At 49.1% G+C, this 21,794-nt stretch overlaps 2 protein-coding genes across 6 annotated transcripts in view; one reads left to right on the top strand and one right to left on the bottom strand.

The window, feature by feature from the left end:
- Nucleotides 1-5,387: 5,387 nt before the first annotated feature.
- On the bottom strand, nt 5,388-14,081 carry NCDN (neurochondrin). Of its 3 annotated transcripts, none has more exons than XM_036911939.2 (7): nt 13,968-14,081; nt 12,638-12,778; nt 10,521-11,489; nt 9,496-9,737; nt 8,700-8,924; nt 8,188-8,330; nt 5,388-6,903 (listed from the first exon to the last, which is right to left on the bottom strand). In XM_036911939.2, the coding sequence occupies exons 2-7, from the start codon at nt 12,758-12,760 to the stop codon at nt 6,467-6,469; spliced, it is 2,139 nt and encodes a 712-aa protein (XP_036767834.1). In that variant the 5' UTR covers nt 12,761-12,778; nt 13,968-14,081; the 3' UTR covers nt 5,388-6,466. The 3 variants fall into 3 exon arrangements, with proteins under 3 accessions (XP_036767834.1, XP_036767833.1, XP_036767831.2); XM_036911938.2 differs by having other exon boundaries at nt 13,630-14,017; XM_036911936.2 differs by lacking the exon at nt 13,968-14,081 and adding an exon at nt 12,916-13,070.
- A 100-nt stretch (nt 14,082-14,181) lies between these two features.
- KIAA0319L (KIAA0319 like) overlaps nt 14,182-21,794 on the top strand; it is a 128,376-nt gene continuing 120,763 nt past the window's right edge. Inside the window, exons 1-2 of one of the 3 annotated variants that reach the window (XM_036911933.2) lie at nt 14,182-14,300; nt 17,319-17,488. In XM_036911933.2, coding sequence (XP_036767828.2) covers nt 17,347-17,488 — 142 coding nt within the window. In that variant the 5' untranslated portion in view covers nt 14,182-14,300; nt 17,319-17,346. Of the gene's footprint in view, nt 14,301-14,349; nt 14,630-17,318; nt 17,489-21,794 lie in introns of those variants that run through there. The other 2 variants (XM_036911932.2, XM_036911934.2) reach the window with 2 other exon arrangements.

The following is a 21,794-nucleotide window of genomic DNA, read 5'->3' as shown; positions in this document are numbered from 1 at the left end:
GGGCCTCCGGGGCGCGCATTAAAGAGACACGCGAAGGCCGCTTTCTCCCTTCTCCCTAGCGAGCGCTCAAGGGGAGGCGTGACTCTTGCGCGACCCGTGGGATGGATGGTGGGGCGTGAACCCAACCCCCACTGGTCTGACCCTCCTTCTAGCTAGAAGAGACCAGCTGTGGTCAAACAAGAGGATTCGCGGCTGAGATAAAAGTGTTCGTAGGTTTGCGGCTTGGTCTACCGAACCTTTGCCTTTGAGCAAAGCACTCTTCTTTGGCCTCAGCTTCTTTGTCTGTAAAATGGGTATCTGTCTTTTCACCAACCACCTCACCAGACTATGGATGAGGTGGGCAGTGGGTGAATGTGCAGGACGCAAGCCCACCGGCTCAAGTGCCCGTGCGTGAGCGTGCATGTGCATGTGGGAGGGGGTTGACAGACTCTCCGAATGTTTCAGATCAGAGCCCACTTCACTCAGGCTTCCCCAGGATTAATAACTCTCAATGCTAAGCCAGGGTCTGAGAAGTTGGGAGACACCAATTGGCCAGAATTGCTTGGAACTGGCATTGGGCATGAGCTCCACCTGAGAGGGACTCACTCAAGATGTTTCTGAAGCCAGGAGGGCCTGGGCTGGTTGAGTGTGGGCCTGTCTCACCTAGAGACTGTAGAGCGAATATGTGTGTAACTGACACACGTGGATGATGTGCAGTTGTTTCTAACATGTGTAGACTGCTGACCGAGTGTTTTGACACAGCAGGCACTAGCTGGCTCACAAGCATGTTCCAGTCTCTGCAGTAGTCACTCCATCATTCTCCCCAAACCCAACTCTCTCTCCTACTGAGAAACAGGGACAGGGAAGTAAGGGAAACAAGAGGGATGGAAAGATGAATAGGATTTAAGAAAGCAAAGGAAGATATTTTTTTAAAAAGCAAGTAGATGCTCAGACCAGGGTATAGTAGAAATAATCACAGAAATACTTAAACACTGAGTGTGCCAGACAATGTTCATGTTGAGGACCATTGAGTTAATTAACCTGACAATAGTCCTATGAGATAGATGCTCTTATCATCCTCATTCCCAAGCGGGGAAGATAAGGCACAGAGAAGTGAACTGATGTGCCCAAGATTAAGTAGACAGTGAAGTGGCAAAGCTGGTCTTGTCTGCCTCTACCCCCGATCTGTGCTCCGAATTACTATTCCAAATTGTCCTAGACTTGGGTGCCTAGTCCTGACTCTGATTGACCTGTGATTCTGGGCAAGCTCCCTTTCCTCTCCGACCTCAGTTTCTGCAACTTCAGCAAAAAGTAGGGGAGGGCAGAGAGAACTAGATGTTTTCTTAGGTCCCTTTCTAGTCAAGTAGAAGAAAATGAAGGTACAAGTATTGATCTAGACTAGAGAAGAAAGGGGACAGAGGTAGCACCATTAACCCATGGAACTCAGATGGAGACTTGAGGGGGGTATCACAGAAGGCACAGAGCTCAGGTCTGGGCCATCTCAGCCTCAGGGCTCCAGGAGAGGGAGGAGACTAGAAATAGCCAAGGATACATCAAAAAGAACTTTCTGGAGGCTACAAACAGAAGCTAGGGTGGTGGATGAAGCAGAATTGGGTAGCTCTGCAACTGTTGTGCCCAATACAGATCAGAGGTCTGGATATGTTTGTGTGTGCCCCTATATGTGTGTGTGAGTCTGTAGCAAGATGCCTCTTCCCTTGCCCTCACCTTCAGCCATAGGACGTGGGAAGTGAGGTTCCGGGACAGGTGTAGTTGTGTCAGTGCATGCTGTGCAGGTTGGTGGACCCTTTTGGGAGAAGTTGAGGAGCAGCGAGCAAGACTGCGGCTGGCTGTGTCCAGCTCTGGGGATCCCTGCTCCCTCCAGCCGGCTTGGGAAAGCCAGAATGACAGGATGGGCTGCAGTCTTCTTAGATTTTCCTCACCCTACTTCCCTGCAGCTTAAAAAACCTCCTTCTTGCCCCATTCTCTCCCTTTCTATTCCTGTATCTTTTCTTCTTTCTGTCTTTTCATCCACATCCTTAATGCCAGGTATTCCATCTCAGGTTGAAGCTTCTGCCTTTTCTTCCTATCTACCCTCTTCATGAGTGGGTTTATCCCCTCTCAAGACAGTAATGACTACCTCTCTGCTGTGTCTCTCACTAGAAATTCAGACCCATAAATGCAATTGCCAGCTGGATATTGTCTCCAGACATCTCGTTGCAGCCATGTGAAACTTCTCAAGTCCCAAACTGAATTAACATCTCTTCCACCCCTACCACCAACCCCAGCCAGCTTCTCCTCTTCTGTTCTACAGTTCTGTAAATGGGACCATCATCCTTAAAATTAAAAACAGTGTCATCCCAGACTCAGACCTTTCCCTCACCCTTAGAAGCTAATCCTCATAGTGTTGTCATTTCTAACCTTTAAATATCTCTCTGCCTCTGTCAGCACCTTAAGCTACCATACTCTTTCTCATAGACCAGAAGTTCTCAAAGTGTGGTCTCTGGGCCACTATTACCTACAACATCTGCAAACTTGTTAAAAGTGCCAGTTTTCAGACTCCACCCCAGACATACTGAGTCAGTAACTCTGGGTGTGGGGCCCAGCAATCTGGGTTTTAATAAGCCTGTATGGTAACTCAGAAGCACAGTAATATTAAGAACTACTGCTTAAGTATATATAGAGAAGACCAGTAATGATTCTATAGCATCTTACTGCGCTGATGGACGGAGACTGTGGTGGTGTGTATGTGGGGGACTTGATGATGGGGGGAGTCTAGTAGCCATAATGTTGTTCAAGTAATGTACATTAATGGTATCAAAATAATAAATTAATAAATAAATAAATAAATAAAAGAACTACTGCTTAGACCATTGCAACAACCCTATAACTGATCTCCTACCTTCTATCTATAGCTCTTCTGATCCAATTCCAATTCCATTAAGCAACAAGAGTGGCTGGACTATCTTATCTCCCTACTGGAAACTTTCTTGGTGCTTCCCATGGCCCATCTTCAGGTGAAAAAAGTTTAAGCAGCCTAATCAGTGGTTCAGGCTCTTCACAGCAGCAATGAATTTTCCTTTCTTGCTTCAAGAACTACTTGATGAGAAGAAGATGAAATGAAAAACTGAGAATGTGTTCTACACTGCATGGAAGGTGCTCAGTGAATGCTTATTAAATAAATGATGAATGGATGAGCCTGTTGAGGAATCCTTTAGGACCCTGTCATGTGAACATGTCTCTAGACATATGAGGTATAATCTGATGAGGTCACCTGATAAATAATTTTGCTTATGGCTCCTGTAAAGAGTGACGTTCTCCATGATCTGCTGCTGGTTTGGAGGCTTCTGAAAACTTCAGAGCCTATGGCTGCAGATACTATTGGCCTTATCTTTCAGGACCAAGGGACTCTTCACTTTCTGAGGCACGGAGGTGGTCATTGCTGGTTGCCCACTTTCTGGGACACATGCATACACATGGAGGCCTCTGAGGTGCATAAGAGTACACATGGAGACGTTCCTGGGCACACGCGACACACACCATGCACAGAGGCACTTATGGGAAACACGTACACATAGGAACACAGGACATATATTGACATGTAAGTGCACATGTTCAAACATACATGGACTTCCATTTGGCATACTTGGCATATAGCTTTTCTCCCAGGCTCAAATCTTTCCCTCTCTTTTCAAAAAGTGAGCTTGCATTGGACTTTATGTTAAAGTCATTGTTGACACAGCCACCCTCCTCCCAGCCTTTGACAGCCTCCTTTTGGGGGCCTGCCTGATTGTCCGCAGGGTGTGGGAAATCTGGCACAAGGAGATGCTGAGGCGCCACCTTGTGCTTTAGCTTTGCAACTGCAGCTCGGGCAAGATGGTCTTGCCAAGTTAGCCTAGCCCTCTCCCTATTCTGGAGCCCAGAACCCTCTGACCATCCCTCACTAAAGTACAAAGCCCAGTCTGCCTTGTGTTATGAGGCTTTCTTCAGGGTTTGGCTCCCCCACTGCACAAGGGAGGATACTTTGAGAGCAGGGACCAAGGGTGGATGCAACTTGTTCTGAGGCCCTTCTCTTCTCTTTTCGTGTCCTTAGATGATCTCAGTCACTTCCATGACTTTAAGGACACTCTATACTGACAACTCCCAAATCTGTCACTCATCCAGACCTCTCTCTGAGCTCCAGACCACAGAAAGCAGTAAGCAATATGAAACCTTATTTCTTAGCACTGCACATCAGCAGGACTTGTAAGATCTGGTCCACGCCCACCTGTTCAGTCTCATCTTCCACCACCCCCTACCTCACATCCTCCACTGTAGCAATCATGAGCCACTTGCAAGTCCCAGGTTCACATGCCTTTATACCTGCTGTTCCTGGGCTTGTCTATCTGGCAAGCCCCTCCTCACCCTCAGGTCTCCAAGCATTCTTCCTGTTTTCCCAGACTTGGCTGGGCTGAGAGGCTCTCATGCTTCAGCCATACTATACTCAGGCTCCCATAGAAGCAACCACCTATACCTCTAGGGGCTGTTGCCTTGTCTGTTTCCCTTCTGCTTTTAAGCTCTTTTAAGGTAAGGTCTGTCTTTTTATGTTTACCCCAGAAAATCCGTGCTAAGAAATGACTTCCAGTACATTTGATAAATCAACAAATGTCCCTGTCTCTGCAATAGCCAACCACAGGTGGGGACTTAGGACATGCTCAGTGAATGCTTATAGGCTAGAGGGCCTAGGCTGAGGGGAGTCTGTGGAGTATGGGCTGGAGCTAGTCTGGCTCCAACCTGGCAGCTTTGACTCAGGCCTGGTAAGGTGGCGGGTGATGGGCTCCAGTCTTCTGCCAAAGCTCTCGGCCTTCTTTCTTGGAAAAGAGCAGAGGTGACCAGCTGGTTGCTTAAAAGCCACAGTTTGCCTGCAAATGTTCTGTTGAGGCAGTAGTGATTTGATTTTTTTCTAAAAAATGATCAACATTCAAAAACCAGATTTCACATAAAAATTAGGACTTGTAACTTTTCTTCGAAAATTAGAGGATGTGGCAGGGCCACTTGGCAACAACCTGCTGAAATGGAGGGGCGGCAATTTATTTGTATACGAGAGCACCAGAGCCCCCACTGGGCCTGACCACATCTGAATTTGCAACCCTGCTCTAGCAATGAAGGGTGTGGGCTGAGAAGTTGGATGGCCTGTGTGGAGTCTTGACTCTGGCACTTATCAGCTGCAATACCTTGAGTAAATCGCTTACCCATGCCTAAGTTTCTTCTGTAAAAATGGCACAGTAACACCTGTTTCATAGGATGCTTGGGCGGGCTGTATGAGATTACACCTGTGAAGTGTACTTAGCAGGGCATGTGTTCAGCAAATGGTAGTTTTTGAGCTCCTGGAAACCAGGATAGAAGGTTCAGGAAAGACCACACAAGGGCCATCTTGTCACCAGTGAACATTTATTGAGTGTCCACATGTGTGAAGCTTTGAACTTGGTGATCACAGAACGTACTGGGGGAGGGGGGAAAAGGAAGCAAAGGATCAGATTGGGGGCCCCCTGGGTTCATGAGAAAGGTAGTTTCTGCTAGAGCCGCCAGTCGCGTCTCTCTGCAGAAAGGAATCGTAAGCATAGGTGGGGGTTAAAGCCAGGCACCACAATGGCGATGGGCTGCAATCACTAGGGGAACATGCAGATTCTGGGGAAATGTCCCTCCTTTTCCTGGCTCTAACCAGGCCAGATGGCACCAGGGGTACAGGGATCAGATGCTGAGGTGTCCAAGAAAGGATATGGACGGACAAAAAATAAATACCCTCCCCTGTTCCCTATCGTCACTCTGCTACAAAACAACACAGAAGCTTTAGAGACCAGGGCCTGAGGGCTCCTGGGTCCCCTCAAGGAAGCTCAGGTGGAAGGAGATGTCCCCCCACCCAGGTCTGTCTGCCCCAGGTTTACTTGGAAGGATGGGGCATATCAGATCCTGGGTCACTGAAGTTGATAGGAAGAACTGAGATGTCAACAGCCTGAGCCTGCTCTCTGCTCAAGGGGCCATGGGCAAAAGCCAAATGGCCAATTTAAAGGACGTGGACCTGGGAGGCCAGAGGGGCACCACAGCCAACGGGAGCCCACGCCCTGGCCGGCAGGGCACATGGGCTGAGGCAGCCAGCTCCTGCCAGCCCTGTCCCACCCTGGGCCTCCCTCCTGCTGGGGAGCCAGATTAGGGCACAATAACACCTAGTACTCCCCCTCCCTGGGGGCTGCTCCAACCTTCCCTGGCCTGGCAGGGACAGCCATGTTGATTTTCAAGCCGACCCCTGTCCCCATGGGACCTGGAAGGCGGGATGCAGTTCCTTACACTTGAGGGGTGGGCACTATGCCCTTGCCCTTGGAAAAGCCAGAAAGCTGGGACATTGCAGGGAGAGCTTGGGGAAGGGGGGTCCAGTTTGGGGGTTTCAGGGAAGATGCCTCCTCCCTCCTTTCCTCGCTGCCCGCCCCTGGATCTGTCCCCAGTGGACACCCCTTCAGGGCTCTGACAGGCACTGCTCCAGGGCGGCCATGCGGTAGTGGCTGGCCGTCTCCTCTCCTGCCTGCAGCCTCATGGCCTCCCGGCACAGCCGGTTGGCCCGTGCCAACTCCACCAGGACACCCTGATAGGCAGCGACCATTTCAGGCTTGACGGAGTTGGGGCTGACGCTGCCTAGCAGCTGAAGCAGCTCCTGCGGCCAGCGGGAACGCAGGGCAGCTGGGGCCAGCCAGGGCAGCAGTGGCACGCAGCCGGTGAAGGCCTGCATGCCCAGGAACCAGAGCTCCTGCAGATCGGCCCAGATGCCCTCATATTCAGGGGATAGGGCCAGCACTGCCTGGTCTGAGCCAGGTGTGGCCCGGGCCACGTGCGACTGTGACAGGAAGAGGATGGCGGCTGCGAAGAAACCTCGGGATGCCGGTGTTCCCTGAAGAGCTGGAAGGGAAGGCGGGAGTGGGGACATGAACCAGATGAGCCAGCTTCTTTGCCAAACCCTCAACTTTCCTCTCCTGTGTGGACAAACTCAGGGAACTGAAGCACAGCCTGGGGTCTGTCTACCTGGGCCTAAACCCTACCTCTGACTTCACCATGTGACCTTGGGTAATTCACTTTTCTGGTCTCGTTTCTTCACTATTAAAACGGGGCCAAAATGCTATTCTCAGAACTCTGTTCTGAGAATTAAATGTCATACTTTTGGTGTATACAACCTTGTGGTCAGACCTTCCTGTAGCCAGAGCAGTAAGGGGAGCAGCTGCTGGCTCTCCAGCTCAGCAGGCTCAGGAGGCTGAGCCAATGTGATTACTGGGCCAGAAGAGGGCGCCAGAGAGGACGAGGTGCAGGGGACCAGGGCTTTGCCGACCTGCTGTGCAGGGGATCACCTCTTGGCCCTAACCTGCAGACCCTTTCTGGGAGGCTCTTAGTCTAACTTGGTGGCATTTGTACATGAACAGCACCGGGGCTCTACTCAGGGGCTGTAGTAGGACTGAGGGAGCATGAGGGCCAGAGTGCAGGGAGGGCTCCTAGCTCACTGGGACTGGCTCCCCTTGCCACTGCTGGATACCCTGTGGGATCCCAGCACAGGGAACACCGAGGCAGCTGAGGTATGGGCTCGTTACACCCTGTTCTCAGGCGTCTGCTCAGCAACTCCAACCTGACAGATGGGGCGCAGGGAACAGGCGGGGACAGAGGGACCCAAGCAGACTCCCACGGCCAAAGTGGGAGACACAGAGGGCTGGAGGGGATGCCCCTCCCCCTGCACACAGCCAGAGCGAGGCCAGGCTGGGGAGAAGGTATGTGCAGAGGAGCGCGGAGCACTGAAGCCTGTCACAAGGGAGGTGAAGTGCTGAGCAGAGAAAAACCTCAATGGAGATAAGTCAGGTTTCTGACTCAAGGCCTGGGTGGGGGCGGCTCCACCTTGAAAATACTGGATTCAGATTCCTTGGGTTGCTTGGAATTCCAGGGGCCTATGCTGTGCCTCTGAGCAGGCCTGTACTTACACCCACCAGACCTTGCCTTAAAAGTCTTCAGAAGGAAGAGAGTGTTATCACTTTGGGAAGAAGGGTAGGGTGGAGTGGGGGTTGGAGATATACTTCAGAGACTTCCTCTTGGCTGGAATATTCTGTAAAACCATTTTCTGAAAATGGTGACTATGTCCAGAATACAGCAGGTGCACCCAGGTTCCCTGCCCCCTTCTGTTAGGGCTGCGTCCCTGGGGCTTACCTGGAGAGGTGCTGAGGAGCCGGGCCATGAGGAGGCCCAGGGTGGCCACATTGGCAGCCAGGAGCAGCCTCCCATGCTGCTGTACTAGGGCGGGCAGCGATGTCATCAGGGTGTTCATAAGAGATGTGAAGCAGGCATCTCGCCTGGGGAGAAAGGGAAGAAAAGATGGGGTGGTAGGGTTACATGAGCTAGACCAAGCCCTGGGTAAACTAGGGATCCTGGGCTCCCAGCTCCACCAGGCTAGGGTTTGGCAAGAAATTAAGCAGCAGGGCGAAGAGTTAACTTTGGGTCTCATTCATGGCATATGGAGAGCAGAGACAGGGTTATGGCTGGAGCAGGCAGACATTCCCTGGGTTCCAAATCCTTGTGTGGGGTGGCTCTGTCTATTCTGGGACCCTTTCATTCAAACACAAAGAGGAACCCATGGGCACAGGAAGCAAAGCAGGAGACTAGGATCTGAGGCAAGTGTGAGCAGCCCCCCTTGCTTTCTCCGACCTCCTCCCAGGCCTCACTTGATCAGCCCCGGTGCGGTGACCACAAGGTTGAGGAAGATGTGGCAGCAGGTCTGCAGGCCGATCTCCACGCTGTCAGGCAGCACTGAGGTGTCATGGCCAGGGGATGTGAGTTCCCACTGCTGAAGGAAATACTTGCATAGAAGTGAGGGGGCTCCCTCCTTGATCAGGATCTCCCGGGGTCCATCTTCGACCGTCAGGTGGCACCAGCCGGGCAGAAGGAGCCTGGAAGTGTGAAAAGGACAGATATGTGAGGGGTGGAGAGAGATGAAGGCACAAAGCTTCCCTTTTAAGGGGCACCCCATCTAAGAGAAATAGAAGTAGGGGAGAACACATCCCTCATAGGTATCACAGAAAAAGCACCACCTTTGGAGTTGCACAGGCCTAGGCTCAAACTTGGGCTCTGCCACACAGTGTGAGTGAGGGTAAGTTATTTTAACCTCCTTGAGTCTTAGTTTCCTCATCCTGAAGACACAGATGAGACTTATGTCATAGATCTGCTTGCAGAGCAAATGAGATCATTCTGGTAAAGGGCACGGCAAAATGGCATGTAGTAGATGCTCATAAGCCTGAGTTCTCTCTTCACAGAGAAATCTGCGGTTGGCAAGGGAGATTTAACAGCACAGGAGTCCTGTGGGAATAAGCCCCCCAGAACAAACAGAAATAATCCTAAAGGAAATCTCATGCCCCACTCAGGAAGCCCAGCACAGCCCAGTTTGGGGGGAGGGGAGGAGTCCCCGTTATGCTTTTTTTTTTAAGAACAGTCTGACTGGACAGGCTTTAGCTATAAACTCACCGGAGAGCATCCCCTGGCCAGGTGGGCCCCGGGGTAGTGGGGGAGATGGCCAGGGTGGCCACCTGCTGGGAGAGGTCATTGGCCTCCTCGGCCTCCTCGTAGAGGGCCTTGGCATAGCGGACGAGGAAGGGCAGCAGCTGGCAGACTTCCTTGCGCAGGGATGAGGTCTCCTCAGCCAGCCAGGCGCCCAAGATCCGCACAGAAGCAAACACAAAAGGCTCCTTCTGCTTCTCTGGCCCTACCTGTTGCCATAAAACCCCCTTGAGATGGAGCAGGACCACAGACCCTCCCCTGCCTGTACAGCATGCTAGCCAGCCTAGTAATGACACGACTAGAAGGGAACTCTGGCCCATGAGCCTTTCAAAGGCAGGCCCTCTGTACCCAGCACCTGGCACAGGGTAGGGACACATCCAACAGGGGCCCTGGCATGGAGTAGGCCCTCAGGGCAAGTCTGCTGAGCAAACTGGACTTCAGAAGACATATGCCCCCACACTTGCTGGGACTCAACTTGTATCTCCCTGGCCCCCAACTTTCAAGTATCTCAAGGCTAGACAGAAACCCACAAGTCCAAAGCTAAGTAGACACTCCCTCCACAGCAGCCTGGACCTGGTTGGTGTTAGCTGAACCTCTGCAGAGGCCAGGAACCAGGCAGTCCTGCTCCTTTTCCTCGCAACATTACAAGCTTTTGTGTGTATGTGTGTAAAACAATGCCAAAGACCAAGTAGAACAGACTGCTTCGATTTGTGTGTGTCTGTACTGGGGGGAGGGTTGTGAGTGGGAGGTTACTGTGTTGTGTGCGCGCGTGTGTGTACTGTGATGTGCGTGCACATATGGTGTGTGGTATGGTGCTGGTGTGGCAGCTCAGGGAGGGAAGGAGAGGGAAGCTCGGCCACACACTACTCCCTGGAGTGCACAGATCAGTGCTCAGCATGCATTTTCATTGTCTCCATGTTACACTGGGGTGCAGGGGTTTCACTTCCCCCTTTCCCTTGCCTTCTGGGTACCCCCCCACCAGGCTCCCTCACCTGCTGCAGGTAGTAGATGACAGCCCCGATGGCCTCCTTCATGATGCTCACGAGCTGCACCTTCTGTGGCTCCTTTAGCAGTGACTGCTCACAGCGGGTGCATTCCTGGATCCCCAACTCCATGAGGGCATAGCAGGCAGTCACAACATCTTCTTTTACCTCTGTGCCTGTCTCCTCGAGAGCCAGCCGTACCTCCACGCATGCCAGATTCACCAGCAGGGCCAGGAACTTGCTCCCGGAGCTGCCTGCCGGGATCCAGTCAGAGCCACAGGCGTGCGCCAGGCGGGCGGCCAGCTTCAGTGCTGGGTTGCGCTGCCAGGAGCTCAGCTTGCTGCCCAAGATGCGTGCCAACCCGGCCTGCAGATCCCGGAGGCATTCAGAGGGCACAGTTGTCGGGGGCAGAAAGAGGGGCAGAAGCTGGCAGAGCTCGAACTTGCTGGCATCCTCGGCTTTCTGGAAATCTTCACTGAGGCCCCGCAACACGGCCAGCAGGTCAGGCTCTGCCTCCTTCCAGCACTGTGTCTCAGCAGCAGCCAGTAGCCCCACCAGGAGTGCCAGGGCCTGGTCAAAGCCATAGCCGTGCCCAAGATATGCCTGACACAGGGCAGACACAGTGCCACCAGCAATGAGGTGGCGGGGCCCACGGGGTGTGCCTGCCACAGCCGTCAGGCACTGGTAGGTGTCATCAATCATGGAACGGCGGGCAGCATCGTCAGGGTCCCCCCGGGCTGTGAGGAAGGTGCTAAGAATGGGAATCTTGTTCAGGACCTGGGGGTGGGCGGCCAGTTCAGGGTCACTGCAGAAGCAGGCCAGCAGGGCCACACCCAGGGCCCGAAGAACGTGGTCAGGGCAGCCGTCTGGCGCCTCCTTGGTGGTCAGGAGACGATTGGGGAAGGTGAAGCCTACAGCATCGAAGATCCGCCGCCGAGTTTTGGCATCAATGTCACCTGCTTTGACTGCCTTGGTCACCTAAGTGGGGGGGTAGGTGCTATCAGAGGACGAAAGGAAGAGGTGGTGAAGACTGTCCCCTGCACCACAGGCAATGACCATTAGCAGGATTAGGTTACATAACAGGATTCCCTCTAGGGTTAGGAAGCCTCCCAGAAGTCATTCATCTAGTTGCTTCTCCCCAGAGACAGAGAGGTGTGATCCCTGGGATCCCTCATCTATGATTATCTCCATGGCAGGGAGGTCCAGTCTTCCTCACCTACTCATTCTGCTGTTTCATCACCTGGGCAGTCAGGAAGTTCTCCCTCTTGTCTAATCTAGATGCCCACAACCTGAGGCAAAAGGGGCTTAGAGCTCAGTGCTTAAAATCCTCCAAGGATTTAGGGTCCCTCCCCAATGGCTCCCTCCAGAGAAGTCTCTGATCCATTCCCGCCACCTTCTCAGGGGAAATGGCTCCCGTGTCTCGCCTCTCTGCTGTCAAAACATTTCCCCTTACATTTCCCCTAAACACCTCCTCTGCTGCAGTGTGAGCCCTTGACTCCAGAGCCTTCTCCCTGTTGCCATGGCAAACAAGCAGCGGCTGTACTCCCTCCTCTCTTCACCCCCCACACACCAACCCCCCTTCCCAGCACTGCAGCTCCTGCTCTGCTGTCCCCAGCTTAGGTTCCTCTGACAGGGCTAAGCCCTGCAGCAGGTCCCCACCCACCCTCAACCTCCCTATAACCATCCCAGCCATCCCCTGGGACCCCTTCCCAATCACTTCCAGTCCTGCCACTCTCTCCACCCCCAGAACAATCATTCCCAGCCCTCAATACTCTGCACTAGTTACTACCTGCTGCTGTTATCCTATGAGTCAGCTCCCATCTGCTCTGGGACGCCCCAGAGAGCAGACCCAGGCAGCCTCCTCCAAGGCTCCTAGAGCCACAAGCCTGCACCCTCATTATCCTCTTTGCCCCATACTCAGAGGAGCAAAGAAGAGTCCAAAGGTAGGCATCGTGGGCCTTCTGTGGAGCCTGCAGGCTTGCTAGCAGCACCTATACATCCCCAGAGACTTGCTGACCCCATTCCTGGGGGGCCCAACCACTTGGCTCTTCCACTTGCTGACCCCATTCCTAGGGGGCCCAACCACCCAGCTCTTCCCAACTCCCGATTTTCAGTCAGTTCCTTACTAGCAGCAGGGCTGCAAACTGCTCGCTGTCATTCTTGGCCTCACGGAGGGCTCCCAGGTAGCGCTCCAGGGTGGGGTTCCGGCCCTCTGCCTGGTTCAGAGCTGGCTCGCAATCCGAGGCCATGATGCCCGCCTTGCCCAACTGTGAACACAAGAGGGACTGAGCATCCCTCTGCAGAGGAAGGGTGGGGGTGGGGTGGGAATGGAGGATGGAGGGAGGGAGGGATTAGTACAGAGAGGGAGGGGAGGATCAGGAGGGATGGGCTCCTCAGGACTGACCTTTCTTGGCAGAGCCCCCTGAAGGGTCTGAACTCTCAAATCCTTAGGGATGAAGAAGGGACCCTGGTCCAAGGTCACCTCCAGAAAGCGGGAAAGAGGGACCATGCATCCTGCTACTCAGCTGGACATCTCTCCCCACCAACCTCTTGGTGGGGCAACAGGGTTGACCCCAATGCTCAGCTGCCCCCTGGCACCAGAGACATGGTTTTATCTCTCTCCACCAGGCAAACAAGGAGGGAGCAGTGAGGACATACAGGGAGGAATGGAGACATACATGGGTCAAGTTCGATTATCCGGACTCAGGCTGACATAAGGGAAAAGGGCATCCTAGGTTTCCTTTCTCCTCCCTTCCTCTGAAGAGGCAGAAGACAAGCTTCAGCAGAAGTGAGGCTGCAGGGCGCTGATCAGAGTAGGCTTGGAGGCCCCTCTGGGGACCCCACCCCTCCAGCCAGGGCTCTGAGTCGCCCCCGCAGGCTACTTGCCTCCTCTCCTGTCCCTCCCTCGGGCAGAAGCTGCAGCGGCATTAACCCATCGCACTCCCTCTCCTCGCCCTTCCCGCCTGCTACAGCCTGTACACGCCCGCAGGGGCTGGAGAAGCAAGAAGGGGTCCCGAGTAGCTCCCAGGACAACGGAGAATCCAAAAGCCGGATAATCGAAGTGGGGCTGCTGAGACGGGGAGATGAGAAGGGGAGGAGGGTTCCTGGCGGTCACCACCTGTCCCGCCGCAGCCAGGTCACAACACGACATTGATGAAGTCACGACAGGGCGGCGATGAGATCACACTTCACGATGGCGCGGTGATGTCACGGAGAGATCACGGCAAAATCACGACATGGGACAGCCCCGAACGATGAAGGGGCAAAAAAATTTTTTAAAAAGCTATATATTGAAAGGGCTGTGACAAAATGGAGTCTCGACAGGGCACGACGATGTCGCGATATGGCGCGATGGAATCGCGATAGGGTCCCCGGGGTGTGTCGGCATCGATCAGCGCCAGCTCGGAGAGGCCCCGGCTGGGATGTATGGGAGGGCCTGAAGGGGGCTGAGCTCACCAGGCTGCGGCCCCGAGCGGCGAAGTCTTCTCCCAGCGCGATTCTCCGGGAGCCTGGGGCGGCTGCTCACGCCGCGTTGCCCACTCGGGCTCCTAGCGGCTGCAGCTCCACCCCCACCCCCGCAGCGCTCGCGGCCAATCCGCGGCGGGTTCACTCCAGGCTCTGGCCAATGGCACGGCTGGGCGCTAAGCCGTAGGGAGCGCTACCTTTGCCGCCATCTTGCTTGTGGGTATTGCCCGAGTCGGGGGCTGGGGGCTCTGGCGGAGCAGCGAAGGTGCAGAGAGACTTTGGAGAACGGGAGGCGACAGCCTGGGGGCTCAGGTTCCTTTGCTCGTGTGTAGCTCTACCCCTAGTACTGCCCCTCCTCCCCCTCGGCCTCGCGGCTGGAATTGAGTTTCCGGGGAGTAGAAGGCTAGGTAGCGTGAGGAGTGTGTTTCCGGGTTGAGCCCGGGGAGGAGGGCGGAGGCGGCGCTTCCGGCCGCTGTCGCAGTCCGGGGACGCTGAGGCGAGAGGGTGCTGTCCGGGTGGGGAACCCGCACTGCTTTCTTCCTCTTCCTCCTCCTCAGCGTGAGGGGAGCGAAGGTTGGGGCCCCGACCCCATGGACCGGGAGGAGGCGGAGGCCGCCGAGAGCCGGGGCCCCCCTGTGTGGCTCTGAGCCCCGGTAGGTGGCCGGGGGCGGCTGGCTGCTAGGCCGAGGACTACGAGCTCCGGGGAGGGGCAAGCGGGACGGGATTTCTGAAGGGGTGCCGGCCTGGTGTTCGGACCCGGAGGTGGCGCTCCTGGCCTGGCTAGGGCAGCCAGCTGCTTCTAGCTTTGCAGGTGCGGAGCTCGAGTCCAGGCTGAACCACCTCCCCCTTCCTTCTGGCCCATGCCTGGTTATGCAGCTCCCTCTCTCCCCGATATCCCCGACGGTCAGAAAAACGGGGCACCAGGCGCTGCTGCTCTTCCTCCCTCGGCCTCTGCAGCCTCCCTCTAGTTGCTGTCAATGGTGTTTGGTTTCCCCAACCAAGATAGAAAATTGATGCAGATTAAGGGGGGCGGGGTTGAGCACGATGTGTAAATTATGATGGGAAACCTGTCTTCTTCCGGACTTGGAAAATTAGGTCCCATAGAGGGGTCCTGTGGTGGCAGCAGTAACCACAAAGGGGAAATGAAGTCAGAAGAGAAGACCTCTGGCGGGATCCCAGGAAAGCTTTGCCTTCTCTCATCTCTTGGTAGTTGAGTCAACCGACAAAAGATGCAGTTAATGAAGTGCTTTAGCTGACTCTCCTCGTGCTTTCTGTAATTAATAGACTGCAAGCTATTGGAACAAATTGGAAAGACGACCTCCCAGAACAATCTGTTCATTTTTCCAGCTATTTGGAAAACAATGTCTGCAAATATAAGCAAAGCTATTCATGGCAGTCTGTTCTGTAACTTTCCCAAATATCTGAGACTTCTTTTTTTTAGAGCTTTATTGTTGATTACTCATACCAGCTGAATAGGCTGTTTGAGACGTGCTCTGTCGTTGTTCAAACATATCTTATCGCTGTGTACATAAATGGAGTTCCACGTATGTAGCTGACAGACTGAACTATGATACATCCCCCATCAACCTGAAGTATTAAGTAAACATTACCCCCTGCTCTGTCTGAACAGCTGCTGCAACAGAGAGTGCTTTTATTTCGGGTGTACTTGTAACGCCCTAAGTGCCAGAACTATTGCAAGCTTTTCTAGATTTTCATTTGTCAAGTTTTGTGGGGGTGTGTGTTCTCTCCTTGGGCTGTTACCCTTTGATTCTGTAACAAACCACTTGGATCTTGGTGATGTGGTGTTGTTCCTGCCGCTGGTCAGCAAGCATTTGACTGGACCCTAGCAGTGATTTGTGCCCTTAGGCAATTGTAGGTTTCAGAGGAATAACTGGTTGGGAGTTCATGTGAAAATAGCTCTGCCTTTCTTTTATGCATGGTTTGTAAGACATTGCACTTCTAATCCACTTGCTAATCCAATGGTGTTTATTGCTCCCTTTTTCAAAACCTATTCATTTCTTTTATGCTTCTATCGCCCACCTGTCATGCTATTGATGACAGCTGTTGAGTCACCTTGAATTTAAAATCCTTTTGTGGTAGGCAGAAATGTGTTGAGTAAAAATCCATACACACACACATACACATGAACACTCACCTGTTCCATCTAGGGAAGCTGGAGAAGTTGCTGAATGTACTTTCTAACTTAGGCTCCATTTCATAATCTCTTAAGCATGTCTCTGGCCAACACACCTCCTTTCTGGCCCGTGCTCCCTAGCACACAACTACAAAACAACTGCAAATAGGAATGGATGGAAGTGAATGAGAAATAAGTCTTCAGATACTTAAGGCTCAGTGAAAGCCTTCTGTTGGGTGGCCCGTGCCTCAGTTTACCCGTGTGTGTGTTTCTGTTTCTGGGTAGTAGTCAGTTTTGGTATTCAACTCATGCAATACCAGTTTCCCCATATGCTGGCCAAGGATGGGATTGTTAGTTTGTGCCGTTTGCCAGATGTGGAGGATAGGTGAACATTTAGGACAGAAGATTTTTAAATTATTTTTTCAGAATTCAGTCAACCCACATAATGTTGCCAAGATTTATGTAATACTTTATACAATATGGGGAAGTTGCATAAGAGAAGAAACTGATTGAAATCATGTTTCCTTCTGGAAGGGACTTAAATCATCCAGTACCTAGATTCTAGCCAGCATGATGCATATTACATCACAGGGTCTGTGCAAATATTTGTTGAATGTATATATGAGTTGAAGTCAGGAATTGCAAATGATTCTAGGGACAAAGAAGTGACATTGAAGAGTAAATTGGATGGATTTTTAAGATAATGTGGTAGGGACAATAATAAACTGAAGAGTGCGTGCCCTCCCTGAAGACAACCACATTAAAATATTTTAAAACACAGGTAGACAAAATGCTCAGGTTAGTTTACCTTTGATAGTCCAAACTCTTCTCTTCATAGGTAAGAAAGTGTGTTTGGTCAAAGTCACAAAACTGTTAGTAGCAGAACTGAAACTCAGATGTTTTTTTCAGGCTGGGGCTCTTTCCATCATTCTTCCACATCAGTGACTTTCTGTTAGATTAGAAAATAATGGAATATAAAGTGTTTCAGTTTTATAGTGGATTCATTTCATATCCCTTGCTATGTTTCTATCCAGATAATTACAGGCTATGTCAAAGCTCTGGCTTAAAATTTATGGGCAGGTATGAGCAGTGAAAGACAAACTGAAATTTCATTTCCCCTAATCTGTCACATTCTCTAGCATTCCACATTTCCAGGAATCAATTATTAATTGCTTGGCATATAATTTTTTCTCTTTCTGCCTTTCTAGAGGACGGGTTCCTCCTGTCTGGAAGGCCATGGAGAAGAGGCCGGGAGTCAAGCCAAACCCTACTTCCTGGATGGTACTAGGATTTTGCTGGCAGTCATTCATGAAATTGTTGAAAAGCCTGTACCTATTTTATACTTGCGTCTGCTTCAGCGCTCTGTGGTTGTCAACAGGTATCATTTTCTTTATAGATCTGAGATGAAAAGGGAAATCTGTGAGAGCCGTTTAGTTCATTTTAAAGACTAGTAAGAGGAAGAAAAGCATCTGCTAATTGACAGAAATGGTCATCCTTCTGATTGATACTTAGTTTATTAATTTTTACTTGTCTGTTTTGTTTTGGAACCAAAAATTGGGTTCTTTCTCATAAGGGAAAATTGGTCATTTTGAGATTCAGTGAAGGTGTAATGAAAAGAAAAAGCTTTGAAAGTTGAACACAACTCGGTCCTGGAGCTGGATGTTTCCAATTAACTATAAAACCTTGAACAAATGCTCTATTGTCTGTAAGGAAGGATAAGACCTAGCTCGTAACTTGATTTGAGAGATAATATAATTAAAGTGTATGGTACAGCACTCTGAACATCCGTGCTTTGTAAATGATACCTCCCTCCCTTTCCTAAAGGAATCTACACGTACAGGGAGAATATGTTCCTTGCTTTTCCTATAGGAAGGGGTTATGCAGACAGATTTAATAAAGTATACTCTCCTCCTAGAGATTATTGCACCAGGCTAGAACCTCTTGCCAGGAAAAAGTGCCAAGAAGGCTAAATTTCAAAGAATATGCGTTTTTTCTGTCTTCTTTCAGTTCTTTTGTAGACAGTATTCCTTTCAGAGTATGGAATGTGAGAAAACAGCAATTTGGAAAAGACTTCTGAGTAGGCTGCCAATCTGAGAAGTGATCAAAAGCCTTGTGTTGTAGAGACCACTGTCTGGGATAACCAATCAGCCTTTTGCATCTGTAATTACAAAGATTTCTGTTGCTTTCCTAAAGGAATTGGGTGTCATAATCTAGAGAATCAAGTAATTACTGTATTTAGCCATTTAGTGACATCAGCTGTGGAGTTTTTGTTGTCTGGCAGTGATGTTTGATGATTGCATAATTACAGCAGTGGAAATTGCAGTTGACAGAAAGCTGACCTAAATGTTTTTCACCCAGACGATGCTTTGCTGGGACATCTAGTTCATGGCAACATTTTATGTAAGATCATTTGAATTAAGTAAGTAACTGATTTAGCACCATTAGAGTAGGAAAATCATTTTTGAAGTCCATCTACTGTATACTAGACCTCAGGTTATAAACATTTTGTATTTCATCTCACTTAGTCCTCATGATAACCCTAAAACAGGTAGTTTTATTCTCATTTTATAGATAATGAAATTGAGGCCCTGAGAGGCAAAATGACTTGACCAAGGTCACACAGCATGAACATGACAGGGCCAGGAATCTAAACCCAGGTTTGTCAGCTCCAGAGCTCATGCTCTTTTGCTTCTACTCTGCCTTCCAACTATCGATGATCTTTTAGAGGACCAAAGACAATATTTTCCCTGACCCATGATGAGCAGCTTTGTTATTTGAGGGATTGAAAGTACAGGGGAGAAAAAAAAAAAAGAAAGTACAGGGGAGAAAGAAGCTTTTGAGTGTTTCTGTATTTTCCAATCTAACCCTTCATTAAACATTACTGTGGGCTAATTGGGCTTGTCCTTAGTATGTAGTGCTTAAAAATAGCACCACAGTGAGCAGATTGAGTATAAAGATGCAAAGGTGATATTGTTAGTAATGGTTCTGGTGGGGATTAGATTGTACCAGTTCCATATTAGGAAAGTTTGGAGCTTTTACCATGTAAGAACCAAAAATCATTTGTATTCAAACTAAGGGAACATGCAAGCAACATATGACAGATTTGTTACATATTTTAATTTATCAGAGCATTTTCACATTAATTAAAAAATATTCTAATAGAAAAAATGAATAAAAGACATAAGCAGTACCATAAATAAATTATAAAGTGATTTATAAGCATTAAAAAAAATGTTCATTCTCATTACTAACCAAAGAACTGCAAGTTAAAATGAGAAATCCTTTTTAACCTGTTATATTGATGATGATCAAAATAAAAATGTTTAGTGCTGTGAAGGGGTGATGGAACTACCCTCATGTTGTGCTGAGGAGTTTGAATGGAGAACTTTTTGGCATAAATATCAAGATCTTTAAAAAGTTCATACCCTTTGACCTAGTAGTAGTTCTCCTTTTAGGAATTCATCTCAGGGGTATTCCTAAATGGTTGTGAATGAGAGCATTCATCAACACTCTTTTACTTTGTGTTGTGAAACATTGCTACAACCTGCCCAACAATGGAGTGTATTGAAATTACGGCAAATCCACGTGGTAGAATATTATCCAACTCAAAATTCACATTTTAAAAGAAAAAGTACATGGCAAATGCTCCTAATGTTAAGTGATAAAAGCAGAATATATAATTGTATGTTCACCGTGGTGCCAATTTTGTGAAAAGAAAAAAAATACTTTTCTATAACAAAGTCTGGAACAAGATATATAAATCAATGTTGATGTGTTTTTGAGTAGTGGAATTACTACCTCTTTACATTTCTCTGTGTTTTTCCAGATCTTTTTTTCAGTGTACACCTATAGCTTTTTTTATAAGGTGGAAAAATAACCTTAAAAAGCAACAACAAAACAGTAGCAGCAAAAACCTGTTGGTAGCCTGAGTCATAGTTATCTTTTCATGAGTCTGTTCAGCTTTTAACCAAGCTCTTAACATTTTCCTCTATAAAGTATATTCTTGACTGTTTGCTGTTGTCATTTAGCTCATGGATTATATGGATTATTCCTGGAAAATGTACCAAAATAAGGCGGCTCTCCAGTTATCCCCACTCCTGTTTATCACTTAGCAGTTTGCTGCACCTCCGGTAGACTCCCAGGCAATCACTGACTTACGTGTAGTTGGCTTATTTTTTATATCAGCTTTTGGGTTCAGTGCTGAAGCCCACTGCTAGAAAGCAGTGATTACAATTTTTTTTAGAGTTGTTCACAATATTTCATTATCCTTTTAATATACATGTGACAGTAATGACCCTTCTTTCATTTCTGGTATTAATAATTTATGTCTTCTCTCTTTTCTTCTTAGCTGGCTTGGCTAGAGGCTTGTCGATTTTCCTGATGTTTTCATAGAACCACCTTTTGGTTTCATTGATTTTTCTCTATTGATTTCCTGTTTTCAATTTCACTGATTTCTGCTCTAATTTTTGTTATTTCTTTTGCTCTGCTTGCTTTAGACTTACATTACTCTTCTTTCTCTGGTTTCCTAAATCAGAAGCTTCGATTATTAATTTTTAGATCTTCTTTTCTAAGTTATTCATTCAGTGCCATCAACATCACTCTAAATACTGCTTTCCCTGAATCCCACAGACTTTGATAAGTTGTATTTTATTTTCACTTAGTTCCAGATAGATTCATGTGTTATTTAGAAGTGTGTTGATTAATCCCAAATAATGAGAATTTCTTAGCTATTTTTCCAGCATTTAATTGCTGATTTAATTCTAAGTGATTACAATTTGATGAAAGAGGCTTTGTGCTTTCTTTGTGGGCCATCGAATCACTCTTTTTCTTTTAATGTCATTGTTAAATGGCTTACAAAATAGAATTTTGAACCTGGGAATTATCAGTATCTGGAGACAAATAGGAAGTGACTCCAAGAATTTGGAAATTCCTGCAATAGTTTGTCAGCTTTTTAAGGCAGATATTTTGTCTGTTTTGCTCATGCTAGGTATTGTGTACAAGTGCTGAGAGCTTGGCACATAGTAGGGGCACAGTAAAAATATTTGTTGGCTAAGTAAGTTAATAAATTAGCAATAAGGGAATTGTCCTTTGAGAATTAAATTTTGAAATCAATGCAATCTATCCTTTGAGAGTTAAAGCTTAAAATGAACACAGTCGGAGCACAGGTATGTGAAGGCACCATAAGGAGACACAATGCCTTTGAGAGCAGCAAGGTCTGATTAAAATATTCACAAGTATATTAATGTATCTAAATAAAGAATGTGTTTCTGAAGAGTTATGTGTGCATGTATGTGGGAGATGAGAGGGCCTGAACCAGCCTGGGAAACCTTAATCAAGGAGAGTGACAGAGGCTAATGCAGGCCTAAAGCTAACAGTTGGCTATGAAAACTTTTAACTGCTGTTCCCTTGCTTCTGGGAAGTAGATTACACAGTTAGTTAATAAGTACTTTGAATGCAGAGAAAATGTATTCAATTCAGAATCAGGTTTTGAAAACTTACTAGAAGTCTTGTCTAGGCTAGGCATGAGGGTAATAAAGATGAGAATAACAGTTTCTGCCCTGAAAGAACTCCCAGGTGAATGAGGGTGGTAAAGGTATAAATAGTCTGATTTGTAAGTTAAAAGATAGAGGGATGCAATGCCCAGAGTGCTCCTGGAACTGGAGAAGTAGCATTCTGCTTAGAGG

This window comes from Manis pentadactyla, chromosome 4 (genome assembly GCF_030020395.1).
Source record: "Manis pentadactyla isolate mManPen7 chromosome 4, mManPen7.hap1, whole genome shotgun sequence".
Lineage (NCBI taxonomy): Eukaryota > Metazoa > Chordata > Mammalia > Pholidota > Manidae > Manis > Manis pentadactyla.
This window is presented reverse-complemented; position numbering and strand designations above follow the sequence as displayed.

Excerpts from the sequence above, each read along its gene's own strand:
- NCDN (XM_036911936.2), bottom strand. The coding sequence starts at position 13,020 with ATGGTCCCTCTTTCCCGCTTTCTGGAGGTGACCTTGGACCAGGGTCCC. Across the intron at positions 11,490-12,637 it reads AGTTTGCAGCCCTGCTGCTA|GTGACCAAGGCAGTCAAAGC; the intron begins GTAAGGAACTGA and ends CCCCCCACTTAG. Across the intron at positions 8,925-9,495 it reads TGGCCAGGGGATGCTCTCCG|GCTCCTTCTGCCCGGCTGGT; the intron begins GTGAGTTTATAG and ends TCACACTTCCAG.